This window comes from Nycticebus coucang, chromosome 9 (genome assembly GCF_027406575.1).
Source record: "Nycticebus coucang isolate mNycCou1 chromosome 9, mNycCou1.pri, whole genome shotgun sequence".
Classification (NCBI taxonomy): Eukaryota; Metazoa; Chordata; class Mammalia; order Primates; family Lorisidae; genus Nycticebus; species Nycticebus coucang.
This window is the reverse complement of record NC_069788.1, coordinates 91,530,269-91,553,911: the sequence shown is the minus strand read 5'-3', so window position 1 is coordinate 91,553,911 and position 23,643 is coordinate 91,530,269. Positions and strand designations below refer to the sequence as shown.

General features: G+C 39.0%; 1 protein-coding gene across 3 annotated transcripts in view; it reads left to right on the top strand.

Annotated features, from left to right (window-relative positions):
- The first annotated feature begins 1,779 nt into the window (after window positions 1-1,779).
- Window positions 1,780-23,643, top strand: part of GOLGA5 (golgin A5) — a 43,784-nt gene continuing 21,920 nt past the window's right edge. Inside the window, exons 1-7 of one of the 3 annotated variants that reach the window (XR_008382385.1) lie at window positions 1,780-2,122; window positions 3,876-4,000; window positions 4,600-5,176; window positions 14,466-14,690; window positions 16,010-16,229; window positions 19,341-19,464; window positions 22,159-22,362. Coding sequence is in view for 2 of the 3 variants with exons in the window: in XM_053601710.1 (XP_053457685.1) it covers window positions 4,630-5,176; window positions 14,466-14,690; window positions 16,010-16,229; window positions 19,341-19,464; window positions 22,159-22,362 (1,320 nt within the window). In the remaining variant the exon portion in view is untranslated. The remainder of the gene's footprint in view (window positions 2,123-3,875; window positions 4,001-4,599; window positions 5,177-14,465; window positions 14,691-16,009; window positions 16,230-19,340; window positions 19,465-22,158; window positions 22,363-23,643) is intronic. The other 2 variants (XM_053601710.1, XM_053601711.1) reach the window with 2 other exon arrangements.

Genomic DNA, 23,643 nt, shown 5'->3' with positions numbered 1-23,643 from the left:
CCAGCTCTTGGGCTTAGGCAATTCTCTTGTCTCAGCCTCCCGAATAGCTGGGATTACAAGTGCCCACCACAACACCCAGCTATTTGTTGTTGTTGTTGTTGTTGTTGCAGTTTGGCTGGGGCCAGGTTTGAACCTGCCATCCTTGGTATATGGGGCTGGCACCCTCCTCACTGAGCCACAGGCACCGCCTGGGAATTCTTAAAATACTGTTTCTGGGGCCTACCCACTGCTGAATTTTTAACATGGACGATTTGGCTGTGCCTCAACTTCTTTCATTTTTGCCACCCCTTCAATGGTTAAGAACAACGTTTCCAGAGTTACACTAATCGAATTTTGAATCCCAGATGTTCTATTCATTCCTTGTTACAACTAACCCTCACTGAATCTCAGTATCTTCATCTGTAAAATGGGGGAAAATCTTAAGTCAGATTTCTTTAGGTAAGGCTATGTAAGAAAAAATCCTCAAACTCAGTGGCTTCTGAGAGTAAAGGTTTTTTTTTTCATTCATGTGACATCTTTTAAATGTGGCTTGCTTCATATTTTTCCTTCCAGGGTGAAGCAGCAGCCCCATCTGGGAGGGGGCCCTTCTCATGAGAGAGGAAAAAGATCTACAGAGCTGGTGGAAATGGATAAGGGCTCTTAACACTTCTGCTCAGATGGGATGAAAGACATTTCTGCTCCTATTCCTTGGCCAGAAGAAGATCATAGGATCAAGTCTGACTTCTGCTAGGCTGGGAAAAATACTCCTCCTCTAGGATGTGCTACAGTCACATGGCAACAGGAGATGATGTATAATTCTTAACTAGAAGAGCAACTTAATAGTTGGAAACAACAACCTTACCTACCACACGATAACAGTACCTTCCTTAAGGTTTTTGTGAGAATTAAATGAGGTTAAGCATTCCAGTGATTTACACAGTATTCTGCATTTAATAAGAGCTCAAAAAATGTTAGGTGCCATTATTATTATTACCTCCTGGGGCTGCTGAACGTTTTTATTTTCACTGGACTGGGCTAAACCTAACTTGAAAGGGAAAAAAGCAGGAATTGTAACTATTCCCAATATGTTAATAATTTGGAGACAACAAAACATTGAGTCTAAGGGGCACAGGCTTTGGAGCAATGTTCACTTCTTATGGCAAAGGATCTTAAATAAGTTACTTAACCTCTTTGAGCCTTAATTTTCTCAACTCAAAAATGAAAACATTTGGGACTATGTTGTAGGCTTGTCATTAGAGCCAAATTAGCCCAATCCTGGGCACATAGTAAGTGCTGAGTATTTGTTGGATTCTTGAATCTGGATTTTAGACTCATTTCAAATATTCAATGAGTTGTACATATACCATAACCACAATATTCCCGTTGGCCTTTTCCATCCTTTGGGTCTCAGCTCAAATATCACCTCCTCGGAGACACCTTTCCTGACCACCTGATTTAAAGTACTTTCCCCTGCCTCCTGGCACTTCTCCCTGCTGTCTTTACAGCTTTGGCAACATTCTGAAATTATTTGTTAACCAGTTGATGTAGTACCTGTTTTCAACTAGAAAGTAAGCTCCATGAAATTAAGGATCATGTTTTCTGTATTCCCACTTTCTGGCGTGGGCCTCTGCACTCTCATCTGTAAAACTAGGACAGACTGCAGGTGAAAAGAATCTAGGTAAAGGATAGCCAGCCCACCTAGGTCTCAGACCCCACCCAATTCAAGCTTCAAATTCCTCCCAGGCGGAACAACGCCTCCGTCACTCACGTGGCCCACAGCGAGGCCCCACCCTTTTGTGGGCGTGGTCACCGATGTTGTACCGGCCCCACGCAGGCCGTCGTCAGACGTGCGCAGACCCCAGTCCCCGCCGGTGGCGCTGCAGAAGAAAGAGAGGTGTGGCCAGGCGCGAGGACCCTGTAGCCACAAGGCGCCGCCGCCTGAGTTGCCTGCAGGTGGCTATTCTTCGTTTTCCGCCGTTCAGGCAGCTCGAAAGGCACTCTGTTTTGGGGTCCTCGCCTCTCTTCCACGTCTCCCGGAAGCGGTAGCAAGGCCTGGGCGGGTTGGAGAGAGTATTTACTCAGCCTGGACGCTGTCCGGGCCTGCTGCTGAGGGGGCGCAGTGCAGTCGCTCCGGAGTCCTCAGGTAAGGCAGAGGCGAGGGTGTCCTGGACTAGACGGGTCCGCGTGGGGGGTGCTAACGGTCCTTGGCGCTCACCTTCGCCCTGTTGGGGGCTGAGCAAAGGAATGGGAGCGACCTCTCGGACTTCATTTGACGTTGTTTACTGCTCTTCCCTTCCCTCCCTCCCCAGGCCCTCGCCTGGGCTGGCCGTTCTTCCCACCCCAGAAGCTCGAACGAGGTGGGTGGAGCGGGGGCCCGTACTATCTACCTAGGATCTACAGACTTGACAGACTTCCAGGGCCCTGCCGACTGGGCCTCACGGACTAACCTTCAGTCTCCCTTCCTCCGCTCACACCTGGCCTTCAGAGCAGGCCCTGCGACCGCGGTCTCTGGACCTATCCCACGCGCTCTACCTCTGGGCAGTGTCAGAGGAATTACTTGAGGGCTGTGTATCCCAGAAGTCTGCGCCACTTGTCAGTGGGGCAAGTGCCCAGGCTCATCTTAGTATTTGTTCAGTTAGGTAATCAACATTGAAGTACCTACTATTGTTTTAAACTCCTGATAACTTTAAAATGGGAGAAATTCAGAAGTGTGTTTTGGTTGTTTCATTAAGACACATAATTTGCCCTCAATCGCCATCAGTGTTTGAGAACAGTACTTCACGATGTCTATCTGGGGTTTTATGTTACAAAGCATTTCACCTCCATTTTCATTTGATTTTTACACGGACTCTGAGACATACAGGTGCGTAATACCCACGTTTTGTAATGAATAGGTTTAAAGGGTGAGTTTCTTGACGTTATTTAGATTTGGAGAGGCTAGATATAGAGAGGCATAGATTAAACGGTGGGTCTGGCACTAGCTCAGTGAGATTTGAGTATCTGAGCGGCCGTCTTAACTTAGGGATCTTTCTAATCTTTTTCCACTTTTTCAAAAAATGATATTGCTATTTACTACATAGTGTGGCTGTGAAAATTACATGTGTACGTATGCACAGCATCTGGCAGGTGAAAAACAATTTATTCAGCAGTATTAATGAGTGTCTACTGTGTGCTAAACACTGGGAATTCATTGGTGAACAAAAGACATGGCCTTTTATTCAGCCATTCTCTCTTTTTCCCCAAGAAGGAGAGAAAGATGTTTTAAAAAAAGAAAAAGGTGAAACATGATGGGCTGTGAGGCAAAAGAATAGAGTATATACAGAGAATAATTAATCTAACTTAGATGGAAAGAAGGAGCTCTGAAGCAGATGACATTTAAGTAAAAATCAAGAACAAGGAGGTTAACTATGAAAAAGTTCTTGGCAGAAGGAATGATGTGCACATTCAGTAAATGGTTGTTTATTATAGTGGTCTTCAATATCATGAGGATTAATAGCTTTGTTGTTACTTTGATTTATTGTGGCACACAATAAGTACTCATATGTATGGAACAAATAGTAATGCAATCATATTTTTATTCTGAACTTAGCTTAATGTATACATGGTATATATTGAGTGTTCGAATTATTGAAAATATATTTTAGACACGTATGTGCACACCTAAATTATCCCTAATAGTGCTTCAGTTTAACATTAAGATAACTTTTTATATTTATCAGAGGGAAATTTTTTTTCAAGTTTTAGCACTTCAAACAAACTTCAGTAAATTGTTTTTATTTGGTTGTGCTGGAATTTTCCATATTTGCTATTTGGATGCTGTATTAACTTGCCAGGACTACCATAACGAAGTACCAAAGACTGTTTGGTTTGGATAACAAAAATTTATTTTCTCACAGTTCTGATGGCTAGAAGTCTGAGGTCAAGGTGTTGTCGGCAGACTTGATTTTTTTCTGAAGCTTCGTTCTTTGGCTTGTGGATGACTGCATTCTCCCTGTCCTGTCACATGGTCTTCTCTCTGTAGGTCTGTGTAGAAATTTTCTTTTCTTATGAGGTTATCAGTCATGTATTGGGCCCACTCTAATCCAGTAAGAGATAGGGTTAGGATTTTAGCCTGGGACTGTCTGACTCCAGAATCTGGTCTTAACTATTGGATTCATTTTAAAGACTCATTTTAATTTCCTCTTTAGAGATTCTGTCTCTAGAAATATTCACATTGTGAGGTTTGGGAGGTAGGACTTCAGCATAGTAAATTGAAGGGGATACGTTTTAGCCTATAACAGCTGTTTTGCTACTTGCCCTTCATTGAAATGGTAATAAAAACAGTAGCAATAGTTGTAATGATTGTAGTAGGAGCCATTAAAATTAGTGCTTATTATGTGCCAACCATTTTACATAGTTGTTTTTTAATATTTCATCATAAAACTATTAGGTGGGTACACTTTCTTTTTCTATTTTCTAGATTAAGTTTCTCAGTCTCATTTAAGTAATTTGCTCAAAGTTACCTAGCTTGTAAGAGGTAGGGCTGGGATTTCAACCTAGGACTATATGACTTCAGAATCTGGTCTTAACTGTTATACTCTGCTGTTATGCCACACTGATCATTTTCTGTCCTTTTTACAGGTTCATCAATAGGATTATTCCGCTGCCATCATGTCTTGGTTTGTTGATCTTGCTGGAAAGGCAGAAGATCTTTTAAACCGAGTTGATCAAGGGGCTGCAACAGCTCTCAGTAGAAAAGAAAACACCAGCAACATTAAATATAGCAAAAATACTGACTATTCTGAACTTCACCAGCAAAATACAGATTTGACTTATCAGGCTGGATCTAAAGCTACTTATATTTCACCAGCAGCTGATAACATTCGAAATAAAAAAGCCACCATCTTAGCTGGCACTGCAAATGTAAAAGTAGGATCTAGGATCCCAGTGGAGGCCTCCCATCCTGTTGAAAATGCATCTGTTCCTAGGCCTTCATCCCATTTTGTGCGAAGAAAAAAATCAGAACCTGATGAAGAGCTGCTATTTGATTTTCTTAATAGTTCACAGAAGGAGCCTACTGGAAGGGTAGAAATCAAAAAAGAAAAGGGCAAGAGACCTGTCTTTCAGAGTTCTCGGACATCAAGTGTCAGTTCTGTGAACACCAGTGTAACCACCATCAAAACCAGTGAAGAAAATTCTTTTGGGAGCCAGACCCACGGTAGTTAATCAGTCCTCTGTTTCTTTTAGAGATAAACAAGGATGTGTCATCATAGCCTAAAATGTTCTGATAATGTTATTTATTCACTGTTACAGGACGTGTCCCCCCTGTGTAAGACCAGGCTCTCTGTAAATGCCTGGTGTAAACAAGGGACACAGCACCAAATACTATAAGTCAATATATAGGGATCTTTGAATGTGGTCTGTAGGGTAACTTTACCCAATCCAGCTTCTAAAAAATTGGGTCGGGGCAGCTCCTGTGGCTCAAAGGAGTAGGGCGCTGGCCTCATATGCTGGAGGTGGCATGTTCAAAGCCAGCCCCGGCCAAAAACTGCAAAAAAAAAAAATTTAAATCAAATTTAAATACATTTTTTTTTTAAAGAGACATTGTTGCCCTTGGTAGAATGCCTTGGTGTCACAGCTCACAGCAACCTCTAGCTCTTGGACTTAGGCGATTCTCTTGCCTCAGCCTCCTGAGTAGCTGGGACTACAAGTGCCTGCCACAGCGCCCAGCTATTTTTTTGTTGTTGCAGTTTGGGGCCAAGTTCGAACCCACCACCCTTGGTATATAGGGCCAGTGCCCTACTTACTGAGCCACAGGTGCCGCCCACTTTTTAAGACATTTTAAGATTTTAAAATAAATACTTGAAATCTGAAAGAAAACGTGATTTTGGATTTGGGACTTTCTCAATTCATTTTATTAGTGGGATCATAAAAATGACAGGCTGTACTTTATATATATTTTCTGGGTTTGTCCTCCCCATCCCCCATTCTCCAGAAATAAAGCTGAGAGACTGAACTTTGACCCAACTTGAATTGTTGAAGGCATTGACTTAGTAGTGAAGTAAGAGCTTACAATTTTGGTTTTCAGTTTAATTTGCTGTGAAATTATCACTATCACATCTTACTTGCAAAATGAGGTTAAGTGTTGTAAAATAGCAATAAACACAATAGGTTTTTTGCAGAAATTATGGAGCTTATGATTAATGTAAGTTCAAGTGTTGTACCTTCTCTCACTGTCTTGGCTGTTAGTGAATAAAATCTATCTTGGGTCTTTAAGAAGTTGTATAGAAGCAGGGGTTTGAAGCTTCCAAGATTAAGAGCATGCAGTAGTGTAGTGGTAGATTAATATGTTCACACACTCCTAAATTTATTCTCAGCTGTCTTTTGGTGAATTATATAAAGAACCTACTAGGTGCAAGGATACAGAAGTGACCCGTGGCTAAGATAGATATATAAACAGATCATTTATATGTAGTGCAGTAAACGCAGTAATGAAGTATGGCCAGAGTGTTGTGGAAACAGAAAGAAGTAACTAATTGCCTCAGGTATTCAGGAAAGGATACACAGAGGGTCTGTATTTTGAGCTGGGTCTTAAAGGATGAATAGGAGTTTTCCAGGTAAAAAAGGAAGAGGGGTTGGAGACAGCATTCCATGCCGAGAGAACAGATTCTTAGAGTTGGAAGAGTAGAAAAAGGTAATAAGAAAATTTAGGAAATACTGAGAGTGATAGACAGCAATGAAGAAAAGGAAGCTAGCAGAGAAAGTTAGAACCTTATGTAACACTGTTTACTTGTTTAAAGCCATTATACCTATAGATTATTGTTACAGATAAGTCTCTGAACAGCTTGCATTAGCATCACTTGTGTGGTGAGTAGAAAATGAAATATTAAGTTCCTCTTCAGAGTTAACTGAGTCAAGCCTTCTGGGGATGCGTTCCAGAACATCTTAATTTTTTTGTTCCTTAGGTGGCTTTTAGGCCAATAAAAGTTGAAAGTGACTGCCACAGGCAGTGTGATGCTAGTAGAGGTCTTTAAGCCAATAGTTGGCATGAGTTATTTTTTCACTTTTAAGAAAAAAAAGTTGCATTTAATTGTCCGAAGAGAACCTGGTTGACAGGGAAATGAACTAGAAACAGCTGTAATACATAGGTTATAGTTATAAAAGTTTTTTGTTTCTCTTGGGTAGGTTGAGAACAGAACAGTTGAAACTGTTACCATATGGGGCTGAATAATTCATTTCCGTGGGAAGCTGTCCTGTCCTTTCTAGGATGTTAGCAAGCATCTGTGACCTCTTAATTCATTAGATGTTAATAGCATGCCTCTTGTGACAGCCAAGTATGTCTGGGCAGATGCAGGGCAAAATCACCCTAGGTTGAGAATCAGTGCCTTTAGGATGCTTAGAAATGCCTAGAAATGGAATTGTTGAGTTTTAGGGTATGACAGTATTCAATAACATTAGTAACACCAAAGTGATTTTCTGCAAAACTTGTCCCAATTTATATTCTAACCAGTTGTGGTTAAGAATTTTTTTCTTCTACATTCTCACCAATGTTTAACTTTTTCAGTATGACTTTTCATGTTTTGCTAATCAGGTGTGTCTTTGCTTTTATTTCCTTCATTACTAACATGGTTGAGCATCTTTTCAAATATTTGACTATTCAAATTTCATTTTCTGAGAAGTGCCTATTCAAGTCTTCTTACCATTTTTTTCTATTGGCTAATTTGTCTTTTTCCTTATTAATTTCATGGACATTCTTTATATGTTCTATTTTTTTTTTTTTTTTTTTTGTAGAGACAGAGTCTCACTGTACTGCCCTCGGGTAGAGTGCGGTGGCGTCACACGGCTCACAGCAACCTCCAACTCTTGGGCTTACGCGATTCTCTTGCCTCGGCCTCCCAAGCAGCTGGGACTACAGGTGCCCGCCACAACACCCGGCTATTTTTTCGTTGCAGTTTGGCCGGGGCTGGGCTTGAACCCGCCACCCTCGGCATATGGGGCCGGCGCCCTACTCACGGAGCCACAGGCGCTGCCCTCTTTATACATTCTAACCGCTAATTCTTTCTCACCCTCTTCCAGTTTTACCTTGGTTCTCCCGCCCCCAATGATGTTTCAGTGAATGGAAGTTTTCAGTGTAGATGAATTTATCAATCTTTTCCTTATGGTTTGTGTTGTTTGTGTCTTAGAAAATCTTTCTTTACCCGAAGGTCATAAAGATATTTTTCTCTATTATCTGTAGTGTGAGGTAGGTATCCAGTTCCATTTTTCCCATATGGAAATCAGCTGTCCTAGCATCATTTCTTGAAGAGACTGTCCTTTCCCTACCCCTTTGCAGTACCATCACTGTCATAAATTAAATGTTCATCTATTCATTAGTCTGTTTGGGGGCACTTAATTCTGTTTCGTTGTATTATTTGTATATTCTTGTGTCTGTGCCACGTTGTTTTAATGTAGTTTTATAATATGTCTCAATATCTGATAGGGCTACTTCTTCTACCTTGTGGTAGTTCTTCAAAAATGGTCTGGCTGTTCTTGGACTTTTGCATCCCATATGCATTTTAGAATTTACTTGTCAAGTTTCACAAATGTTCCATTTTCTTCTTACTGGGAAATCATTCTATATAGTTTGGTGAGAATCAGGACTTTTACTATATGGAGTTTTCTGATCTGTGAATGTGGTATAATTCCAATTTTTGTTGTAATGTCTTTTATTAAGATTTTGTTTTCTCCATGAAGTTCTTACATACTTCGTTAGATTTATTCATAGGTAGTTTATATTTTTTTGAAGCTTTACAAATGTACTTAAAAATTTTTGCTTCTTGTTGTTGTATATTGCTTTATGTGTATATACATGGCAACCTAGATAACGCTTCATATTTTTCTGGACATGCATTTAGATTTTCAACAACACAATCATATTATCTGTGCATCATGAATTTGTTTCTTCCTTCTCAGCTCTTTCATCTTTTTTTTTTGTTGTTGTTGTTGTTTGTTTTGAGACAGAGTCTCACTCAAAATTTTGCCCGGGTTGGAGTGCAGTGGTGTTGTCATAGCTCACTGCAACCTCAAGCTCCTTGGCTCACGTGGTTCAGCTTCCCAAATAGCTGGGATTACAGGCATGTACCACCATGCCCAGCTAATTTTTCTATTTTTTATAGAGATAGAGTCTCATTCTTACTCAGGCTTGTCTTGAACTCCTGGCCTCAAGCATTCCTCCCAGCTTGGCCTCCCAGAGTGCTAGGATTATGGAGGCTTGAACCACCTCACCTAGCCTCTGCCTACCTGCCCTTTAATCTTAAAAAAAACTTCTTGTATTAGCCAAGGGTGGTGTTGCAGGCCTGTAGTCCCAGCTACTCAGGAGGCTGACACAGGAGGATTGATTGAGCCCAGGAGTTTGAGGTTGGTGTGAGCTAGGCTGAGGCATGGTACTCTAGCCAGGTGACAGAATAAGACTCTGTCTCCAGGAAAAAAAAAAAATCTTTATTGCTTTGGACACAAAAACCAATTTCATATCTTTTTTTAGAGACAGAGTCTCACTTTGTCACCCTTGGTAGAGTGCTGTGGCATCACAGCTCACTGCAACCTCCAGCTCTTGGGCTTAGGCGATTCTCTTGCCTCAGCCTCCTAAGTAGCTGGAGCAATTTCATATCTTGTTTCTTGCTTTAAAATCATTCTGTTTAAGAATGATTTTGTATTAAACTTTTTAATCAGTTTAAGGAATTTCTCATATATATCTAGTTTATCATGTTGTATTTTTCCTTTACCTCTGGAGATGATAATATGATTTTTCTTTTCTTTTCTTTTTTTTTTTTTGGAGACGGAGTCTTAAGCTGTTGCCCAATGCAGTGGCGTCACAGCTCACAGCAACCTCAAACTCTTGGGCTTAAGCGATTCTCTTGCCTCAGCCTCCCAGGTAGCTGGGACTACAGGCACCCGCCACAACACCAGGCTATTTTTTGTTGTTGCAGTTACCACTGTTGTTTAGCTGGCCTGGCTGGGTTCAAACCTGCCAGCCTTGGTATGTGTGGCCAGTGCTCTACCCACTGAGCTGTGGGCACTGCCCTGATTTTTCTTTTTTAATAGAAGATGCGAGTCAGTTTTTTTAAAAACATAAAACTAAACAACTTTCAGTTTGCTAATAGTCTGTTTAGGATTTTTGCATTTATTTTATAAGGCAAATTGTCCTGTAATAGTGTTAGGTTTTAGTATTACAGTTATGTTAGCCTTATCAAATGAATTGGGAAGTGTTCCCTCTTTTTCTCTTGTCTTAACTGGTATAAGACTAAGATGATTTATTCCCTGAATGTTTGCTAGGAGTCTGGTAAAACCATCAGGGCATGGGATATTCTTAGTGAAAGATTGTAACTATTGATTCAATTTTTTTTTTTTATTTCTTCCCGAGCCTGTTTTTGGTACATTTTGGGGGATCATATTTATTTAATTTCAGGAAACTAACGAAGGTGTACTAACTCTGCAGAAACCAAAGCTTGATAACGTATACTGCTTTAAGAATATCCATATCTGGCATCTAATGAACCTTACCAGGTTCTGACACTGTGCTGCCTATTTAAAAAAAAAAAAAAATTGTAATGACATATACTAAACTGTATTTATTTAAAGTATACAGTTTGGTGAGTTTTGGTATCATGTACATTTTAACATTTATAAGCCTTATGTTGTTTATCTCTCCAAGAACTGCTTTTGGTTGTGTTGATCCTCTCTACTATGTTTTCCTTCCTATTTTGTTAATTTCTGCTTTAAGTTTATTGTGCTGTTCTTTTGTAACTTAAAATGTATATACAATTCATTCATTTTCCTCTTTCATCTTTAACCCACAAGTTTGGTTATACATATACTTCATTTCTTTAAAATCTTTATTTTGGGATGGTGCCTGTGGCTCAGTGAGTAGGGTGCTGGCCCCATATACCGAGGGTGGCAGGCTCAGACCCAGCCCCGGCCAAACTGCAACAACAACAACAAAAAAATAGCCGGGTGTTGTGGCGGGTGCCTGTAGTCTCAGCTGCTCAGGAGGCTGAGGCAAGAGAATCGCCTAAGCCCAGGAGTTGGAGGTTGCTGTGAGCTGTGACGCCACAACATTCTACCGAGGGCGGCAAAGTGAGACTGTCTCTAAAAGAAATAAATAAATAAAAATAAAATAAATTCTTTATTTTGGAAATTTCAAATGTACTAAAGTAGAGAGTGACGACCTCCTATTACCCAACTACAGTAATCTGCAGCTCCTGGCCATTCTTGTTTAATTTACACTCTCCCATTTACTTTCCCATTTTCCCATCCCTTTCTTTACCTCCACTTTCCACAGAATTATTTTGAAGTAACTAATTTTGTAGATTTCGTATCATTTCATTACTCCAAAACAGATGTTAACACCATTATCACCTTAAAATAATTCCTTAATAACTAGCTGTGCTCTTTAAAATTCTTTTAATCTATAAGGTACCCCTCCTGTCTTTTTTTTCTTGCTGTTCATTTGTTAAATAAATATTATTAAAAATTAAGTCCTGAATGTATTCTAATCTTAATTATGATTTTTTTCTTTGATCCATGACTTATTTATACTTTTTTTTTGAGACTGTTTCACTCTGTCACCCTGGGTAGAATGCCCTGGCATGATAACTCACAGGCGCCTCAAACTCTTGGGCTTGAGCCTCAGCCTCCCGAGTGGAGCTACAGGCACCTGTCACAGTCCCCAGCTAGCTAGCTTTTCTATTTTTAGTGATGGTGGTTTCACTCTTGCCCAGGCTGGTCTCAAACTCCTGAGCTCAAGCAATCCACCCACCTCAACCTCCCAGAGTGCTAGGATTACAGGCATGAGCCACCACTCTAGAAAGCTTTTTATTTTCTTAATGTAGTTTTTCTAGTTTTGTCATATGATTTATGGCTTAATTGCACTGAGGCCAAATAGCCTGGTCTGTGTGATACTAATTCTTTGAATTTTCTTTTATGTCCCACTAAATCAGTACTTCTTTTTTTTTTTGGAGACAGTCTCACTTTGTCACCCTTGGTAGAGTGCTGTGGCATCACAGCTCACAGCAACCTCCAACTCTCGGGTTTAAGTGATTCTCTTGCCTTAGCCTCCTGAGTAGCTGGGACTACAGGTGTCCACCAAAACACCCGGCTATATTTTGTTGCAGTTCTCATTGCTGTTTTAGCTGGCTAGGGCCAGGTTCGAACCTGCTACCCTCAGTATATGGAGCCAGCGCCTTCCCCACTGAGCCACAGGTGCCGCCCCCTAAATTAGTACTTCTAAGTGTTCCATGTACCCTTCCAAATGAGATGTACTCTGCATTTGGGTGCTATGTTTTATATGTGTTCTTGCATTAAAGTTGTTAATTATGCTTTCAAATCTTTCTTTACTCACTTTTTTTGCTTGCTTGACCTAACAACTTTTTGCAGTCAACTTTTTAAAGAAATGTTTTATGTGGAATATTTACAGCGTATACCAAGTAAACAATGAATTCAATGTTCATCATCCAGCTTCAATACTGATTAACACTCCCATTTTTAAATCATCTTCATCTCTAGCCCATTCCCTATCCCACTTAATTATTAATTTTTTATGGTTGTTGTTTCTTTTAGGTACATTTATAAATATTAAAATGCTAAAAAAAATCTAAGCTACGCATACAATGCCTATACTTACAAACACCATTATCATGATTAGATTTCCTTTGCCCCCAGAAGTTCCTCATGTTCTTTTTCCAGTTAATCTCCCCACCCCATTCCTGAAAACATCTATTCTTCCAATTATTTTCACCTTAGATTAGTTTTTGCTTGTCCTAAAACTTCATATAAATGGACTCATATAGTATGTACACTTTCTGTTGCCCAGTCTGGAGTGCAGTGGTGTGATTATAGCTCACTGCAACCTTGAACACCTGGGCTCAAGCGATCTTGCCTTGGACTCCTGAGTAGCTAAAACTGCAGGTGTGTACCACCAGGCCTGGCTAATTTTGTGTGTGTGTGGAGATGGGTTCTCACTAAAGTCCTAGCCTCAATTGATCCTCCTGCCTAGGCCCTCCAGTGCTGGGCTTATAGGCATGAGCCACCTTGCCTGGGCCATGTTATTGTTCTTTTTTATTGTTGTATAGTATTCTGTTACATGGCTATATCACAGCTTATCCATTGTCCTTTGTGGACATTAAGATTATTTCCAGTTTTTATTTATCATGAATAAAGCTGCTATGAGCAGTTTCATACTTGCCTTTTTGTACGCAAATGTTTTCATTTCTCTTGGATAAAATACCTAGGCATAGAATTGCTGGATCAAACTATAGGTGCATGTTTAGTTTCATAAGAAATTGTGAAACCTTTTTTCACCGATGTTTTGTAGTCTCATCAGCAATGTAGGACCGATCCAGTTGCTCTATATTCTTGTCAGTATGTAGTGTTTTTCATATTAACCATTATAGCAAGTGTGTATTGGTTCTCACTGTGATTTTAATTTGCATTTCCTGAACACTAAAGATGTTGAGAACTTTTAAAATTTGATTTTTTTTTTTTTTTTTTTTTTTTGAGAGCGAGAGTCCCACTATGTCACCTGGGTAGAGTGCTGTGGCATCACAGCTCACAGCAACCTCAAATTCTTGGGTTTAAGTGATTCTCTTGCCTCAGCCTCCCAAGGAGCTGGGACTATAGGCACCTACCACACCGCCTGGCTATTTTTGTTGTTGTTCTTGTAGTTGTCATTGTTGATTAGCAGGCCCGGGCACAGTTTGAACCCTCCAGCCCCTGTGTATGTGGCCAGCGCTCTAACCCCTGAGCTACAGGCAACGAGCCTCATTTGATTATTGACCATTTGCTTATCTAACTTTGTAAAATATAAAGGCTTTTGCCCATATAGTTAATGTTTTATTTGGTTTTACCATTTGGATAAAGTTTTCTTAATCACATAAATTTTAGGGTAATTTAAAAGTATACTTGCGTTACATCGAGTAACAAAAACAAGATTAATCTGAATTAATGAGTCTCTTATTTCTTTTGGTGAGACATTTTAGATTCCAGTTTAATATATAACAAGTTGCTGTGACCTGTTACTGTTGAAACAATTGTTCTTTTGTTCCATCCCAATATTTTCAATGTTGGAACTTTTCCCTTCCTCCCTCCAAAAACATGCTAGGTACAAAAGGGATTCTGAACCCCTTTTTTTACCTGAACATAACCACTTGAATTATCTCTGGTTTTCTCCTTCCCGGATCTATATACTTATATTCTCTATTTCCATTCATTCAGTATATCCAGACTTGTGAGATCCATAGGCTCCTTTTATGAGAATAGATTTCAGTATATCTAGACTTGTGAGGTCCATAGGCTCCTTTTATGAGAATAGATTTTCATCAGGAGGAAACCTATTGAGAATTTAAGTTTAATTTTTATGGTATTTTAGCTATAGCAGCCAACTTGAGCCAAATGGAAGCCTACCAAAGTAAACTACTAATCCATATGTAGTAACCATGCTAATCTAATGAAAAAAATTTTTTTGTTGTTTTTAGACAGTGCTAATAATTTAGATTCTGGTCCTGAAGGCCAAGGGGATTCTTCAAAGGAAATTGTATCATCAAATGCTACCTGCAGTGATCACAACCCACCCAATGATGATGGCAAATCACATGAACTATCTAATCTTCGACTGGAGAATCAATTGCTAAGGAATGAAGTTCAGTCTTTAAATCAAGAAATGGCTTCATTACTTCAAAGATCCAAAGAAACTCAAGAAGGTAGAGCCTTATTCAAATTATTCAAGTTAGGAATTTAACTTTGAAATCTAAACTAAAACTTTTATATCCAGACTATAAGAAATAGCTTAGGTAAGACTTATGAAATGGTATTTTCACAGAAATGGAGGGCCAAGATTTGGAAATGGTCCCGATCACCCTCCTGCCATCCTGAAATGTAGAATATTAGCTTGTTTGGTCATTCTTTGGCAACCATGAAATTTAGTACACTTTTTTAGTGTACTAGAATTTTCTAGTTTGTTTGATTTATTTATTCTGAACTTTCAAGGGGAATTCTTCCATTAACCAAAGGTGGATTAAACGAAGTATTGGACCTTAATTGTTAGGGTTATAAAACTGCTATTCCAGAGGACATAAAATTTACATGGAATTCACTTTGAATAGTGCCCTTAGGAATTGTGCAGTAAGGTGACACTGGAGTAGAAAATCTCAGATTCCTTAAAAATGAGTAATCAAAAAGAAAATAAATCTCATAACTGAGGTAATGACAGGGGAAGGTGTGAATGTTATTGTAAGTGTAGCTGAGGAGAAAACGAGACAGATGAAATCATTGCCTTGGTTCCTGGGGCTTATTAGAAAGCAGTGGATGGACAGTGGAAAAGTTTTCCCAAGACATGGATGAAAGTTCAGAAGAGTGGAATATGGTTTAAGACTAACTACTCAGGCTGACTTAGAAAAAACTTCACTTTACCAAGATTAAATTTAGACGTAGAATTAGAACTTTTCCTGACACCCGGTACGGTTTGTTTCAGTATCAAAACCTTATTTTTATTGGTGGCAAACTGCAGTTACAGATGGTGTATGAAGATGTGAAAATGCCATTGTATTCTGAAATATATTCCTCTTTTTGCACTGATTTCCTAGGTTAAAAGAATAACATCATTTTGTAACAGTAATTGAAAGAAGTAGCCTCTTTCCTGTGTTTATCCCGTGGTTTGTGGGTTTACCTTTGATCTGCATTTCCATTCCTCCCCTTGTCTCTAGCAGAACTCCACAAATCCACTGACCATTTTAGGGTTATTAATACTGTGCCATCATCTGGTTTTGGCTCCCATCATAGAAGAGCAGCTTGCTTCATGTCCCTGTCTAATCTGTTAACTATCATATGGGTATGAATATTGGCCTTGAAAAATAGATGCCCCATTTGGGGGCAAAATATAATGAAGGTATTCATAAGCTCCTAATTTTGGCAGTAAGGTACTAAAAAGACTTAAGAAACTTATGTGTGCTCTGAGAAAGATTTGTTTGGTTTTGCTTATATAGAGAAATTTCTTTTTCTTTTCTTTTTTTTTTTTTAATAGAGTTAAACAAAGCAAGGGCAAGGGTTGAAAAGTGGAATGCTGACCATTCAAAGAGTGACCGAATAACTCGAGAACTTCGAGCCCAAGTAGATGACCTGACTGAAGCACTGGCTGCCAAGGATTCTCAGCTGGCAGTCCTGAAAGTGAGACTCCAGGAAGCTGACCAGCTACTGAATACTCGCACAGAAGCATTAGAAACCCTACAGAGTGAAAAATCACGGTAGGTAATTTAACTAATAATGAAAAAAATGAGGTGGAATGACTCTCTCCTTCCATTACAAGTAATAGTAAACATTATGGTGTATCCTATCTTATCTTATGAAATTGTAGGCTCGGCTCCCGTAGTGCAGTGGTTACTGCACCAGCCCCATACACCGAGGGTGGCGGGTTCGAGCCCAGGCCAGCTAAAAAGAAAGAAAGAAAATGTAGCTTTTTGGAAATTTGGAAGAAGGAAAATTTTTTTGGTAGTGTTGAAAATGTGTATGATTAAAATGAATCCATCATTTGGTGCGTCCGTGGATCCTCTGCCTTTTTCTCTCTCGTGTCCCGAGTGCTTGATTTGCTAAGTGCCGTTGGGTCCGGCAGGTGCCAAAAATCTGGGGTCTTGGACCCCGGCCAAGCCTTGGCAGCATGGAGTGCAGGGTGTAGCTGAAAGTGCAGGGCCCTCACTCCTGCCACGGCCCAGCCGTGACTACGCCAACCTCACCATTCACCCTGCTGGTGATGTGCCCCTGTGGGGGCAGGATGAGGCCCTAGCCTTGGGAGCAGCATCGGGGCATGCTGGCCGCAAGACCATGACCCAGGTGGCCAAACAGCGCAAGCCCTGGATGTGCAAGAAACACCCCAACAAAAGGACAAGGACCAAAGGAAGAGCGACCAGGCCCTGAACTGTGGCTGGCAGCGCAGGAAACGTCAAACTGGAGGAAAGTACAGATAACGTACTCTCTTTGGGGGGTGTCCTGCAAGACATACACTTTTAGAACAAGTGTTAAGTCAAAAAAGACTCATTACTGAGAAGTCCAGAAGTAGTGCAGTTTTTACAGAAGCAACAACAACTATTAAATCAGCAAGTTTTGGAGCAAAGACAGCAGCAGTTTCCAGGAGCATCAGTGTGAGAGAACTTATCAAGAACATCTTTATGTTTCTTATGTTATTGTAACAGATGAACATATTTTATACTTAAGATAAATGGGGTAATAGATGTTAATAGAGCATAAACATTTTCCTGTAAATGTGTGCATGGATTTGGGGATGAATAAGTATTGCACTTGGTGCATCTGATCCTTTTAGATCACCATGAGATTGAAGAAATCAGCTTACCTTCCCAAAATAACATTTAATTACAATGTTGTTTATAATATGTTCCTCTTCAGTCATCATTACTGAAGATAATGAAGCAGTTACTTTCTGTGGAAGTCATGAAGTTAGTAAATATTAATCTTGAATCAGCTAGCTCAGTGGTTCTTATTAAAGGGCAGTTGGAAGTGTCTTTTTTGATTGTCACAGTGACTTTGAAAACTCCTGGTTTTTAGTGAGTGAGCCAGAAATGCTAAATGTTCTGCAGTGTCTGGAGTAGTTCCACACACTACAAATTATCTCACCTACAATGCCAATAACATTTTTCTTAATAAATACCTGTGGTAGTTTGTGGTGGTAACATGTAGTCACGGCACCTAGAATTGGGTTTTCATAATAACCTTTGTCAAAGAGGTAAGCATATCTTTTTTTTTTTTTTTGGCCGGGGCTGGGTTTGAACCCACCACCTCCAGCATATGGGACCGGCGCCCTACTCCTTGAGCCACAGGCGCCGCCCAGCATATCTTATTTATATCTGTAAGGAAAGATATCTTACTTATATCTGTAAGGAAAGATGACTTTCCTTATAGACCATTGTTTAATCTCTGTGGAATTAGGACATAGATCTCTTTTCAGAGATGTGCTATAAAACATAAGAGAGGAATTAACTAGAATGACTGCATCTCTTATAATTGGCTACTCTATTTCATGTTACCCAATAGTGTTGCTCTCTTTTAAAGCAGACACTATTGTGTGTTGAATTTATGAACAGTATAGATATTAGCCTACCAATGCCAGAACAAAATTGCTTTTATTATATTCATTTTTCATCAAAGATATGAAAAATAGATTCTTTTCAAAAAGAAAATCCTGAAAATAAGTATAACATTTAGCATTTTGTCATTGTTTTTAAAATTGAGCTATTTTAAGACTATGTTATTCCTAAGTAATATTAAAATACAATAGGTAACCTGGTTACTTTTTCTTGTGTTTTCTCCTGGAAAAATTTTAAAAAGGCAAACCTATTAATAATAAACCAGATGTCAAGAGAATCTATCCATTGTTAGCATAATAAATGTACATGTCTCAAGTTTAACTGCAAAAATTTGTTACTTGGTTTTTAAGCTCTGAGATATATATCAATTTGAACCTAGTCTTGATTGTTCTGTGAAGTACTTATGGAAAAAGTGTTTTCATTCATTTTTTATATGTTTTATATCCAAATATCTGTTCAAAAATGTTTTTACCATAATTATTCATTAAAGTCTACTTGTTGAAAAAAATAAAAATGGATCCATCATTTGAACTTAGAGATGCATTGTTAGAAATTCTGGATTTAAAAATATTTAAGGCCGGGCATGGTGACTCATGCCTGTAATCCTAGCACTCTGGAAGGCGAAAGTGGGTGGATCGCTTGAGCTCAGGAGTTTGAGACCAGCCTGAGTCACAGCAAGACCCCATCTCTACTAAAAGTAGAAAAACTAGCTGGGCATAGTGGTGCATGCCTATAGTTGCAGCTACTTGGGAGGCTGAGGCAAGAGGATTGCTCAAACCCAAGATATTTTTTTTTGGTAGAGACAGAGTCTCACTTTATGGCCCTCGGTAGAGTGCCGTGGCCTCATACAGCTCGCAGCAACCTCCAACTCCTGGGCTTAAGCGATTCTGTTGCCTCAGCCTCCCGAGTAGCTGGGACTACAGGCACCCGCCACAATGCCCGGCTAAAAACCCAAGATATTGAGTTTGCTGTGAGCTATGATGTCAGGGCACTTTACCCAGGTGATGGAGTGAACTATCTAAAAAAAGATAAAGAATTAGAAAAAATAAAATTATTTGAATAGTGTTATTAATCTCCAGTGTTATGGCATATGCTTAAATTTGGATGTCTAAAAATATAGAGAAAGGGAAAGATTTTCTTTCAGAGTGTTTTAGTCAAATTTTTGTGCTTGACTAATAAGCTGATGGTATAAATGATATTCTGCCTTATCACTTGTACACCGTAGAAACACATTATTTCACATGATGCATTTTCTTTTAGAATAATACAAGATCAATGTGAAGGTAATAGCCTACAGAATCAAGCTCTGCAGACTCTTCAGGAGAGACTACATGAAGCGGATGCCACTCTGCAGAGAGAGCAGGAGAGCTATAAACAGATGCAGGTTAGAATGGGAAACGACAGATTTCTACTGTTATTTGGACAAGGAAAAATGACTTTATGCTGTTCCATAATATTTACTCTTTAACGAAACTTTGCATCTCAGGAGATGCTGTTTCTGTGACAAAAATTTATTTTTATGTTGAGGTATAATTTTAAATAGTTAATATGCATTAGAGATACACATTTTTTCCTTATTTTGATTATGCAGCAGTCGTCATAATTTCATTACAGGCTATTTTGGGACGTCTTGTTTATTCTTTCTATTTAGGCTTTTTCTGATTTCAGTTTAATCTGATTCATTTATTTCAAGAGAAGTATCATACATATTATTATTTCGGGTTTTACTCTGAAGTGAATTTTTATGTCTAGTGCAGTCTCAGCTTTGTCTACACAGTTGAATCACCTGTGTAATATTTTCTGCTGTCTGTCTTCACTCCCAGAATCTTGATTCCATTGTATGAGGTAGGGCTTAGGCATTGTTTGGGTTTTATAAGATTCACAGGTTGCAGTGAAGATTGCAAACATCTGGTCTGGGCTGTCTTTTAAATAGGTAAAAATAGTTCAGCCTGAAAGTAAATATTATGTAATATTTTGTTTAAATTTTAACTTATCTTAACCCAATATGTCCAAAGTGTTATCTCAACATGTTGTTAATATTAAAATTTTTTGAGCTATTTTATGTTCTTTTTTTGCATACTGATTTTTAAAAATATGGTATAATTTACACTTATAGCATGTCTCACTTCAGTCATTAAGCTTTCTTCAGGAATATTTGATCTCTATTCAGATTTAATAAAATTTATAAGTGAACAACAACAAAAAAAAATTTATAAGTGAACAAGTAGATTCACATACCCAAGCTTCTCTAACTATACTCAGCAGTTTTCCCAGAACAGGCAGTTAAACATTGTGTTACCACATGATCCAGCAGATCTACTCGTAGGTATCCACCTGAAAGAATTGAAAATATATGTATACATAAAAACTTAAACACTAATATTTATAGCAGCATTATTCATACTAGCTTCAAAGTGGGAGTAATAGAAATGTCTGTAAGTGGCTACATAGATAAATATCATATATCCATATAAAGAAGCATCATTTAGCCATAAAAAGGAATGAAGTGTTGATACATGGTACACCATGGATGAATCTTGAAAACATGGGAATTTAAAGAAGACAGATGCATTATATGGTTCCATTTATATGAAATGTCCAGAATATGTAAATCCATAGAGAAAGTAGATTAATGGCTGGTTGCTGGGGGGAGGGAGAAAGGAGTAGAGGATTTTGGAGCGAGTTGATTAAAATGTTCTGGAATTAAATAGTGCTAATGGTCTTCTAAATCAGTGAATACACTGAAAACCACTGAACTGTACACCTTTTAGAAGGAAGTTATGGTGTGTCACTTGTATCTCAGTATATCTGTTAGTTAAAAAAAAAGTTTCCAATAACAGAACTGAGTGTTAGTTGTTATGTTTCCATTTAAATTAATTTCAATGAATAATAAACTTAAAATTTTAGTTCCTTGGTTGCATTAAACACATTTTCCATTCTCATTAGATTCCAGCAGTAGTCCTTTTGCTTCTTTTCTCTAAAATAGAAGTTGATCTCAGATTAGAACTTTGTGGGCAGGCTAGATGTATGCATGCCTATAGTCCCAGCAACTCAGGAAGCTGGGGTGGGAATATTGTGCAAGTCCAGGAGTTAAAGGCCAGCCTGGGCAGCATATTGCGAGATCCTGTCTCTTAAAAAAAAAGTTTGTAGGCTTTAGTTACTAATGTGTACTATAAAAGTTTTCTGACTTCTGAGATGGGAGTTTTTGAGAATCAAGGTAACAATTCTGAAGTATTTATTTCTAAATAGGCTATAAGTGACAGGCAATGTGCTTTTTAGAGTATACTTAAGCTAAAAATGATACTGAATAGCTTATTAGAAAATTTAAAATAAGGGGAAGATATTAGCCATAATATTAGAAAAAAAATCTAGCTATCTACTAAGTTCTTCTATTTATTTTCTCCCCCAAACCCTCCCAGGAATACTGTGTTGAGACTCCTCTTTGTTTCTAACAGACTTCTAGTTTTCTGTAGACCTGTTAACCATTGATCAGCTGGTATCAGACCAGACCTGGTATCCAAATGACCAGGTACCTGGGAAATTTTCTTTGAAAACAGATTCCTAAGCTCAATCTTGGAAATTCCAAATTAGGAATCCTGGGAAAGGCCTTTGATGGCTGTATTTTTTTTTAGAGACATAGTCTCACTTTGCCATCCTCAGTAGAGTGCCATGGTGTCACAGATCACAGCAACCTCCAGCTCTTGGACTTAGGCAATTCTCTTGCCTCAGCCTCCTGAGTAGCTGGGACTACAGGCGCCTGCCACAACACCTGGCTATTTTTTTGTTGCAGTTTGGCTGGAGCCAGGTTTGAACCCACCACCCTTGGAATATGGGACCGGCACCCTTCTCATTGACAGGCACCGCCCGATAGCTATATTTTTAATAAACTTTCTAGTTAATTATGATGCATTGCTATGTTTGGGAGCTACAAACTTAGATTTCCTATTTAGCTCCTAACAAAGAGTTTTTTCCTCTCCTTATGTTGTGGGCTAAGTTAATAAGATATCTGAATGGATGGTTGTAAAATACGTTTCAAAGCTAAATGACATAATACGTTTGATATAAAAATTTATCACAGAGTGAGTTTGCTGCACGCCTTAATAAAGTGGAAGCAGAACGTCAGAATTTGGCAGAAGCAGTTACTGTGGCAGAAAGAAAATACTCGGATGAAAAGAGGAGAGTTGATGAGCTACAGCAGCAAGTCAAGCTATATAAGTCTAACTTGGAATCCTCTAAGCAGGAATTGGTTGACTACAAGCAAAAAGCTACTAGAATACTCCAAGTAAGCATGAATTGTACACTTTTGGATGTTAAGATGTGCTACTTAACCAAGAGAACCCTTGAAACTATGTAGATACTGTGAGATGGTGTGTTCATGTTTGGCTGGATTGGCTCCCTTCAGGTGCCCCTTGCTCTACTTAGAAATTTTATAAAAAACATGAAATGTCTCCTGTACCTACTGCTTTCTTTTTTTTTTTTTTTTAATTCATTCTGTCACTATCTAGTTCAGGTCTTTAACCTATCACCTTAATCAGCTTGATGATATTAGGGTGTTGTTGAGCAGTTGTTTTATTCTTCGTTGTCAATCCCCTTTTGAATGTTTTGCAGCACCAGCTCTAGGCCTCATTCAGCTCTCAGAGTCACCTCCCTTAGATCTAAGGTGACCTTACCCTCTGGTAAAAATGACTGCAGTTGCAGTTTTCAACTTTTCTTTCCTTTGCCTCTCCTATCAAAGGGAAGACATGTTCTTTCATTTCTTCCTAAGATGGCTTTTCTGCCTGTTCATTGATCCCCTCTCCTGCCTCATTTAATCCCTTTCTCCCTAAATTGATCTGCTTTCTTCTCATATATGCCTCATTTGCCTCATTTTGCTGCCTTCTGGCTCAGCTTAATCAGGAGCACATGGTTACTTAACGGAAGAATGAAGACTAGATAGATTTTAGACTCTTGCCTAAGAAAACAGTCTCTTTTGGCTTTGTAACCACTTTGAAATAATTCCCTGTCCTCCTTTCTTTCAATGTCATGCTTACCAGAATTGTTCTACAGGCCGTCCCCAAGTTACAAGCATCCAACTTACGTACAACTCACACTTACAAACAGAGGCTATTGTAGGTAATAGGTAAACGTACTTTCCACCTTACATACATATCAGCATAAGAACAAACCTACAAAACCTGTCTTGATGTAACCTAGGGACTGCCTGTGTACATGCTCTCTTCGTTTCTGTAGAACTTTTTAACTTTAACTTCTTCATATAATTTCTGTCCCTGCTGCATCTCTAAAATTATCTTCTCAGAATCTTTAATTACCTAAATACATATTCTTTGTCCTTTTCTTCGTTTCCATGCCCTTGATTTTGGTAGACCATTTGGCACTGCTAACTTCCCTGCCAACTGTGCCACTCACATCACCTTGGCTCTTTTTTGGTCATCTCCAGCTGTCGCTTTCTCCCTTGGGCCCGCTTCCTAATCTCTAAGGAGTAAGGGTCCTCTTAAATTGTCCTAAACCCTCTTTCATTGTTCTTTTTTCCCTTGCATTGTCATATGCTCACTGCTAACCTCCT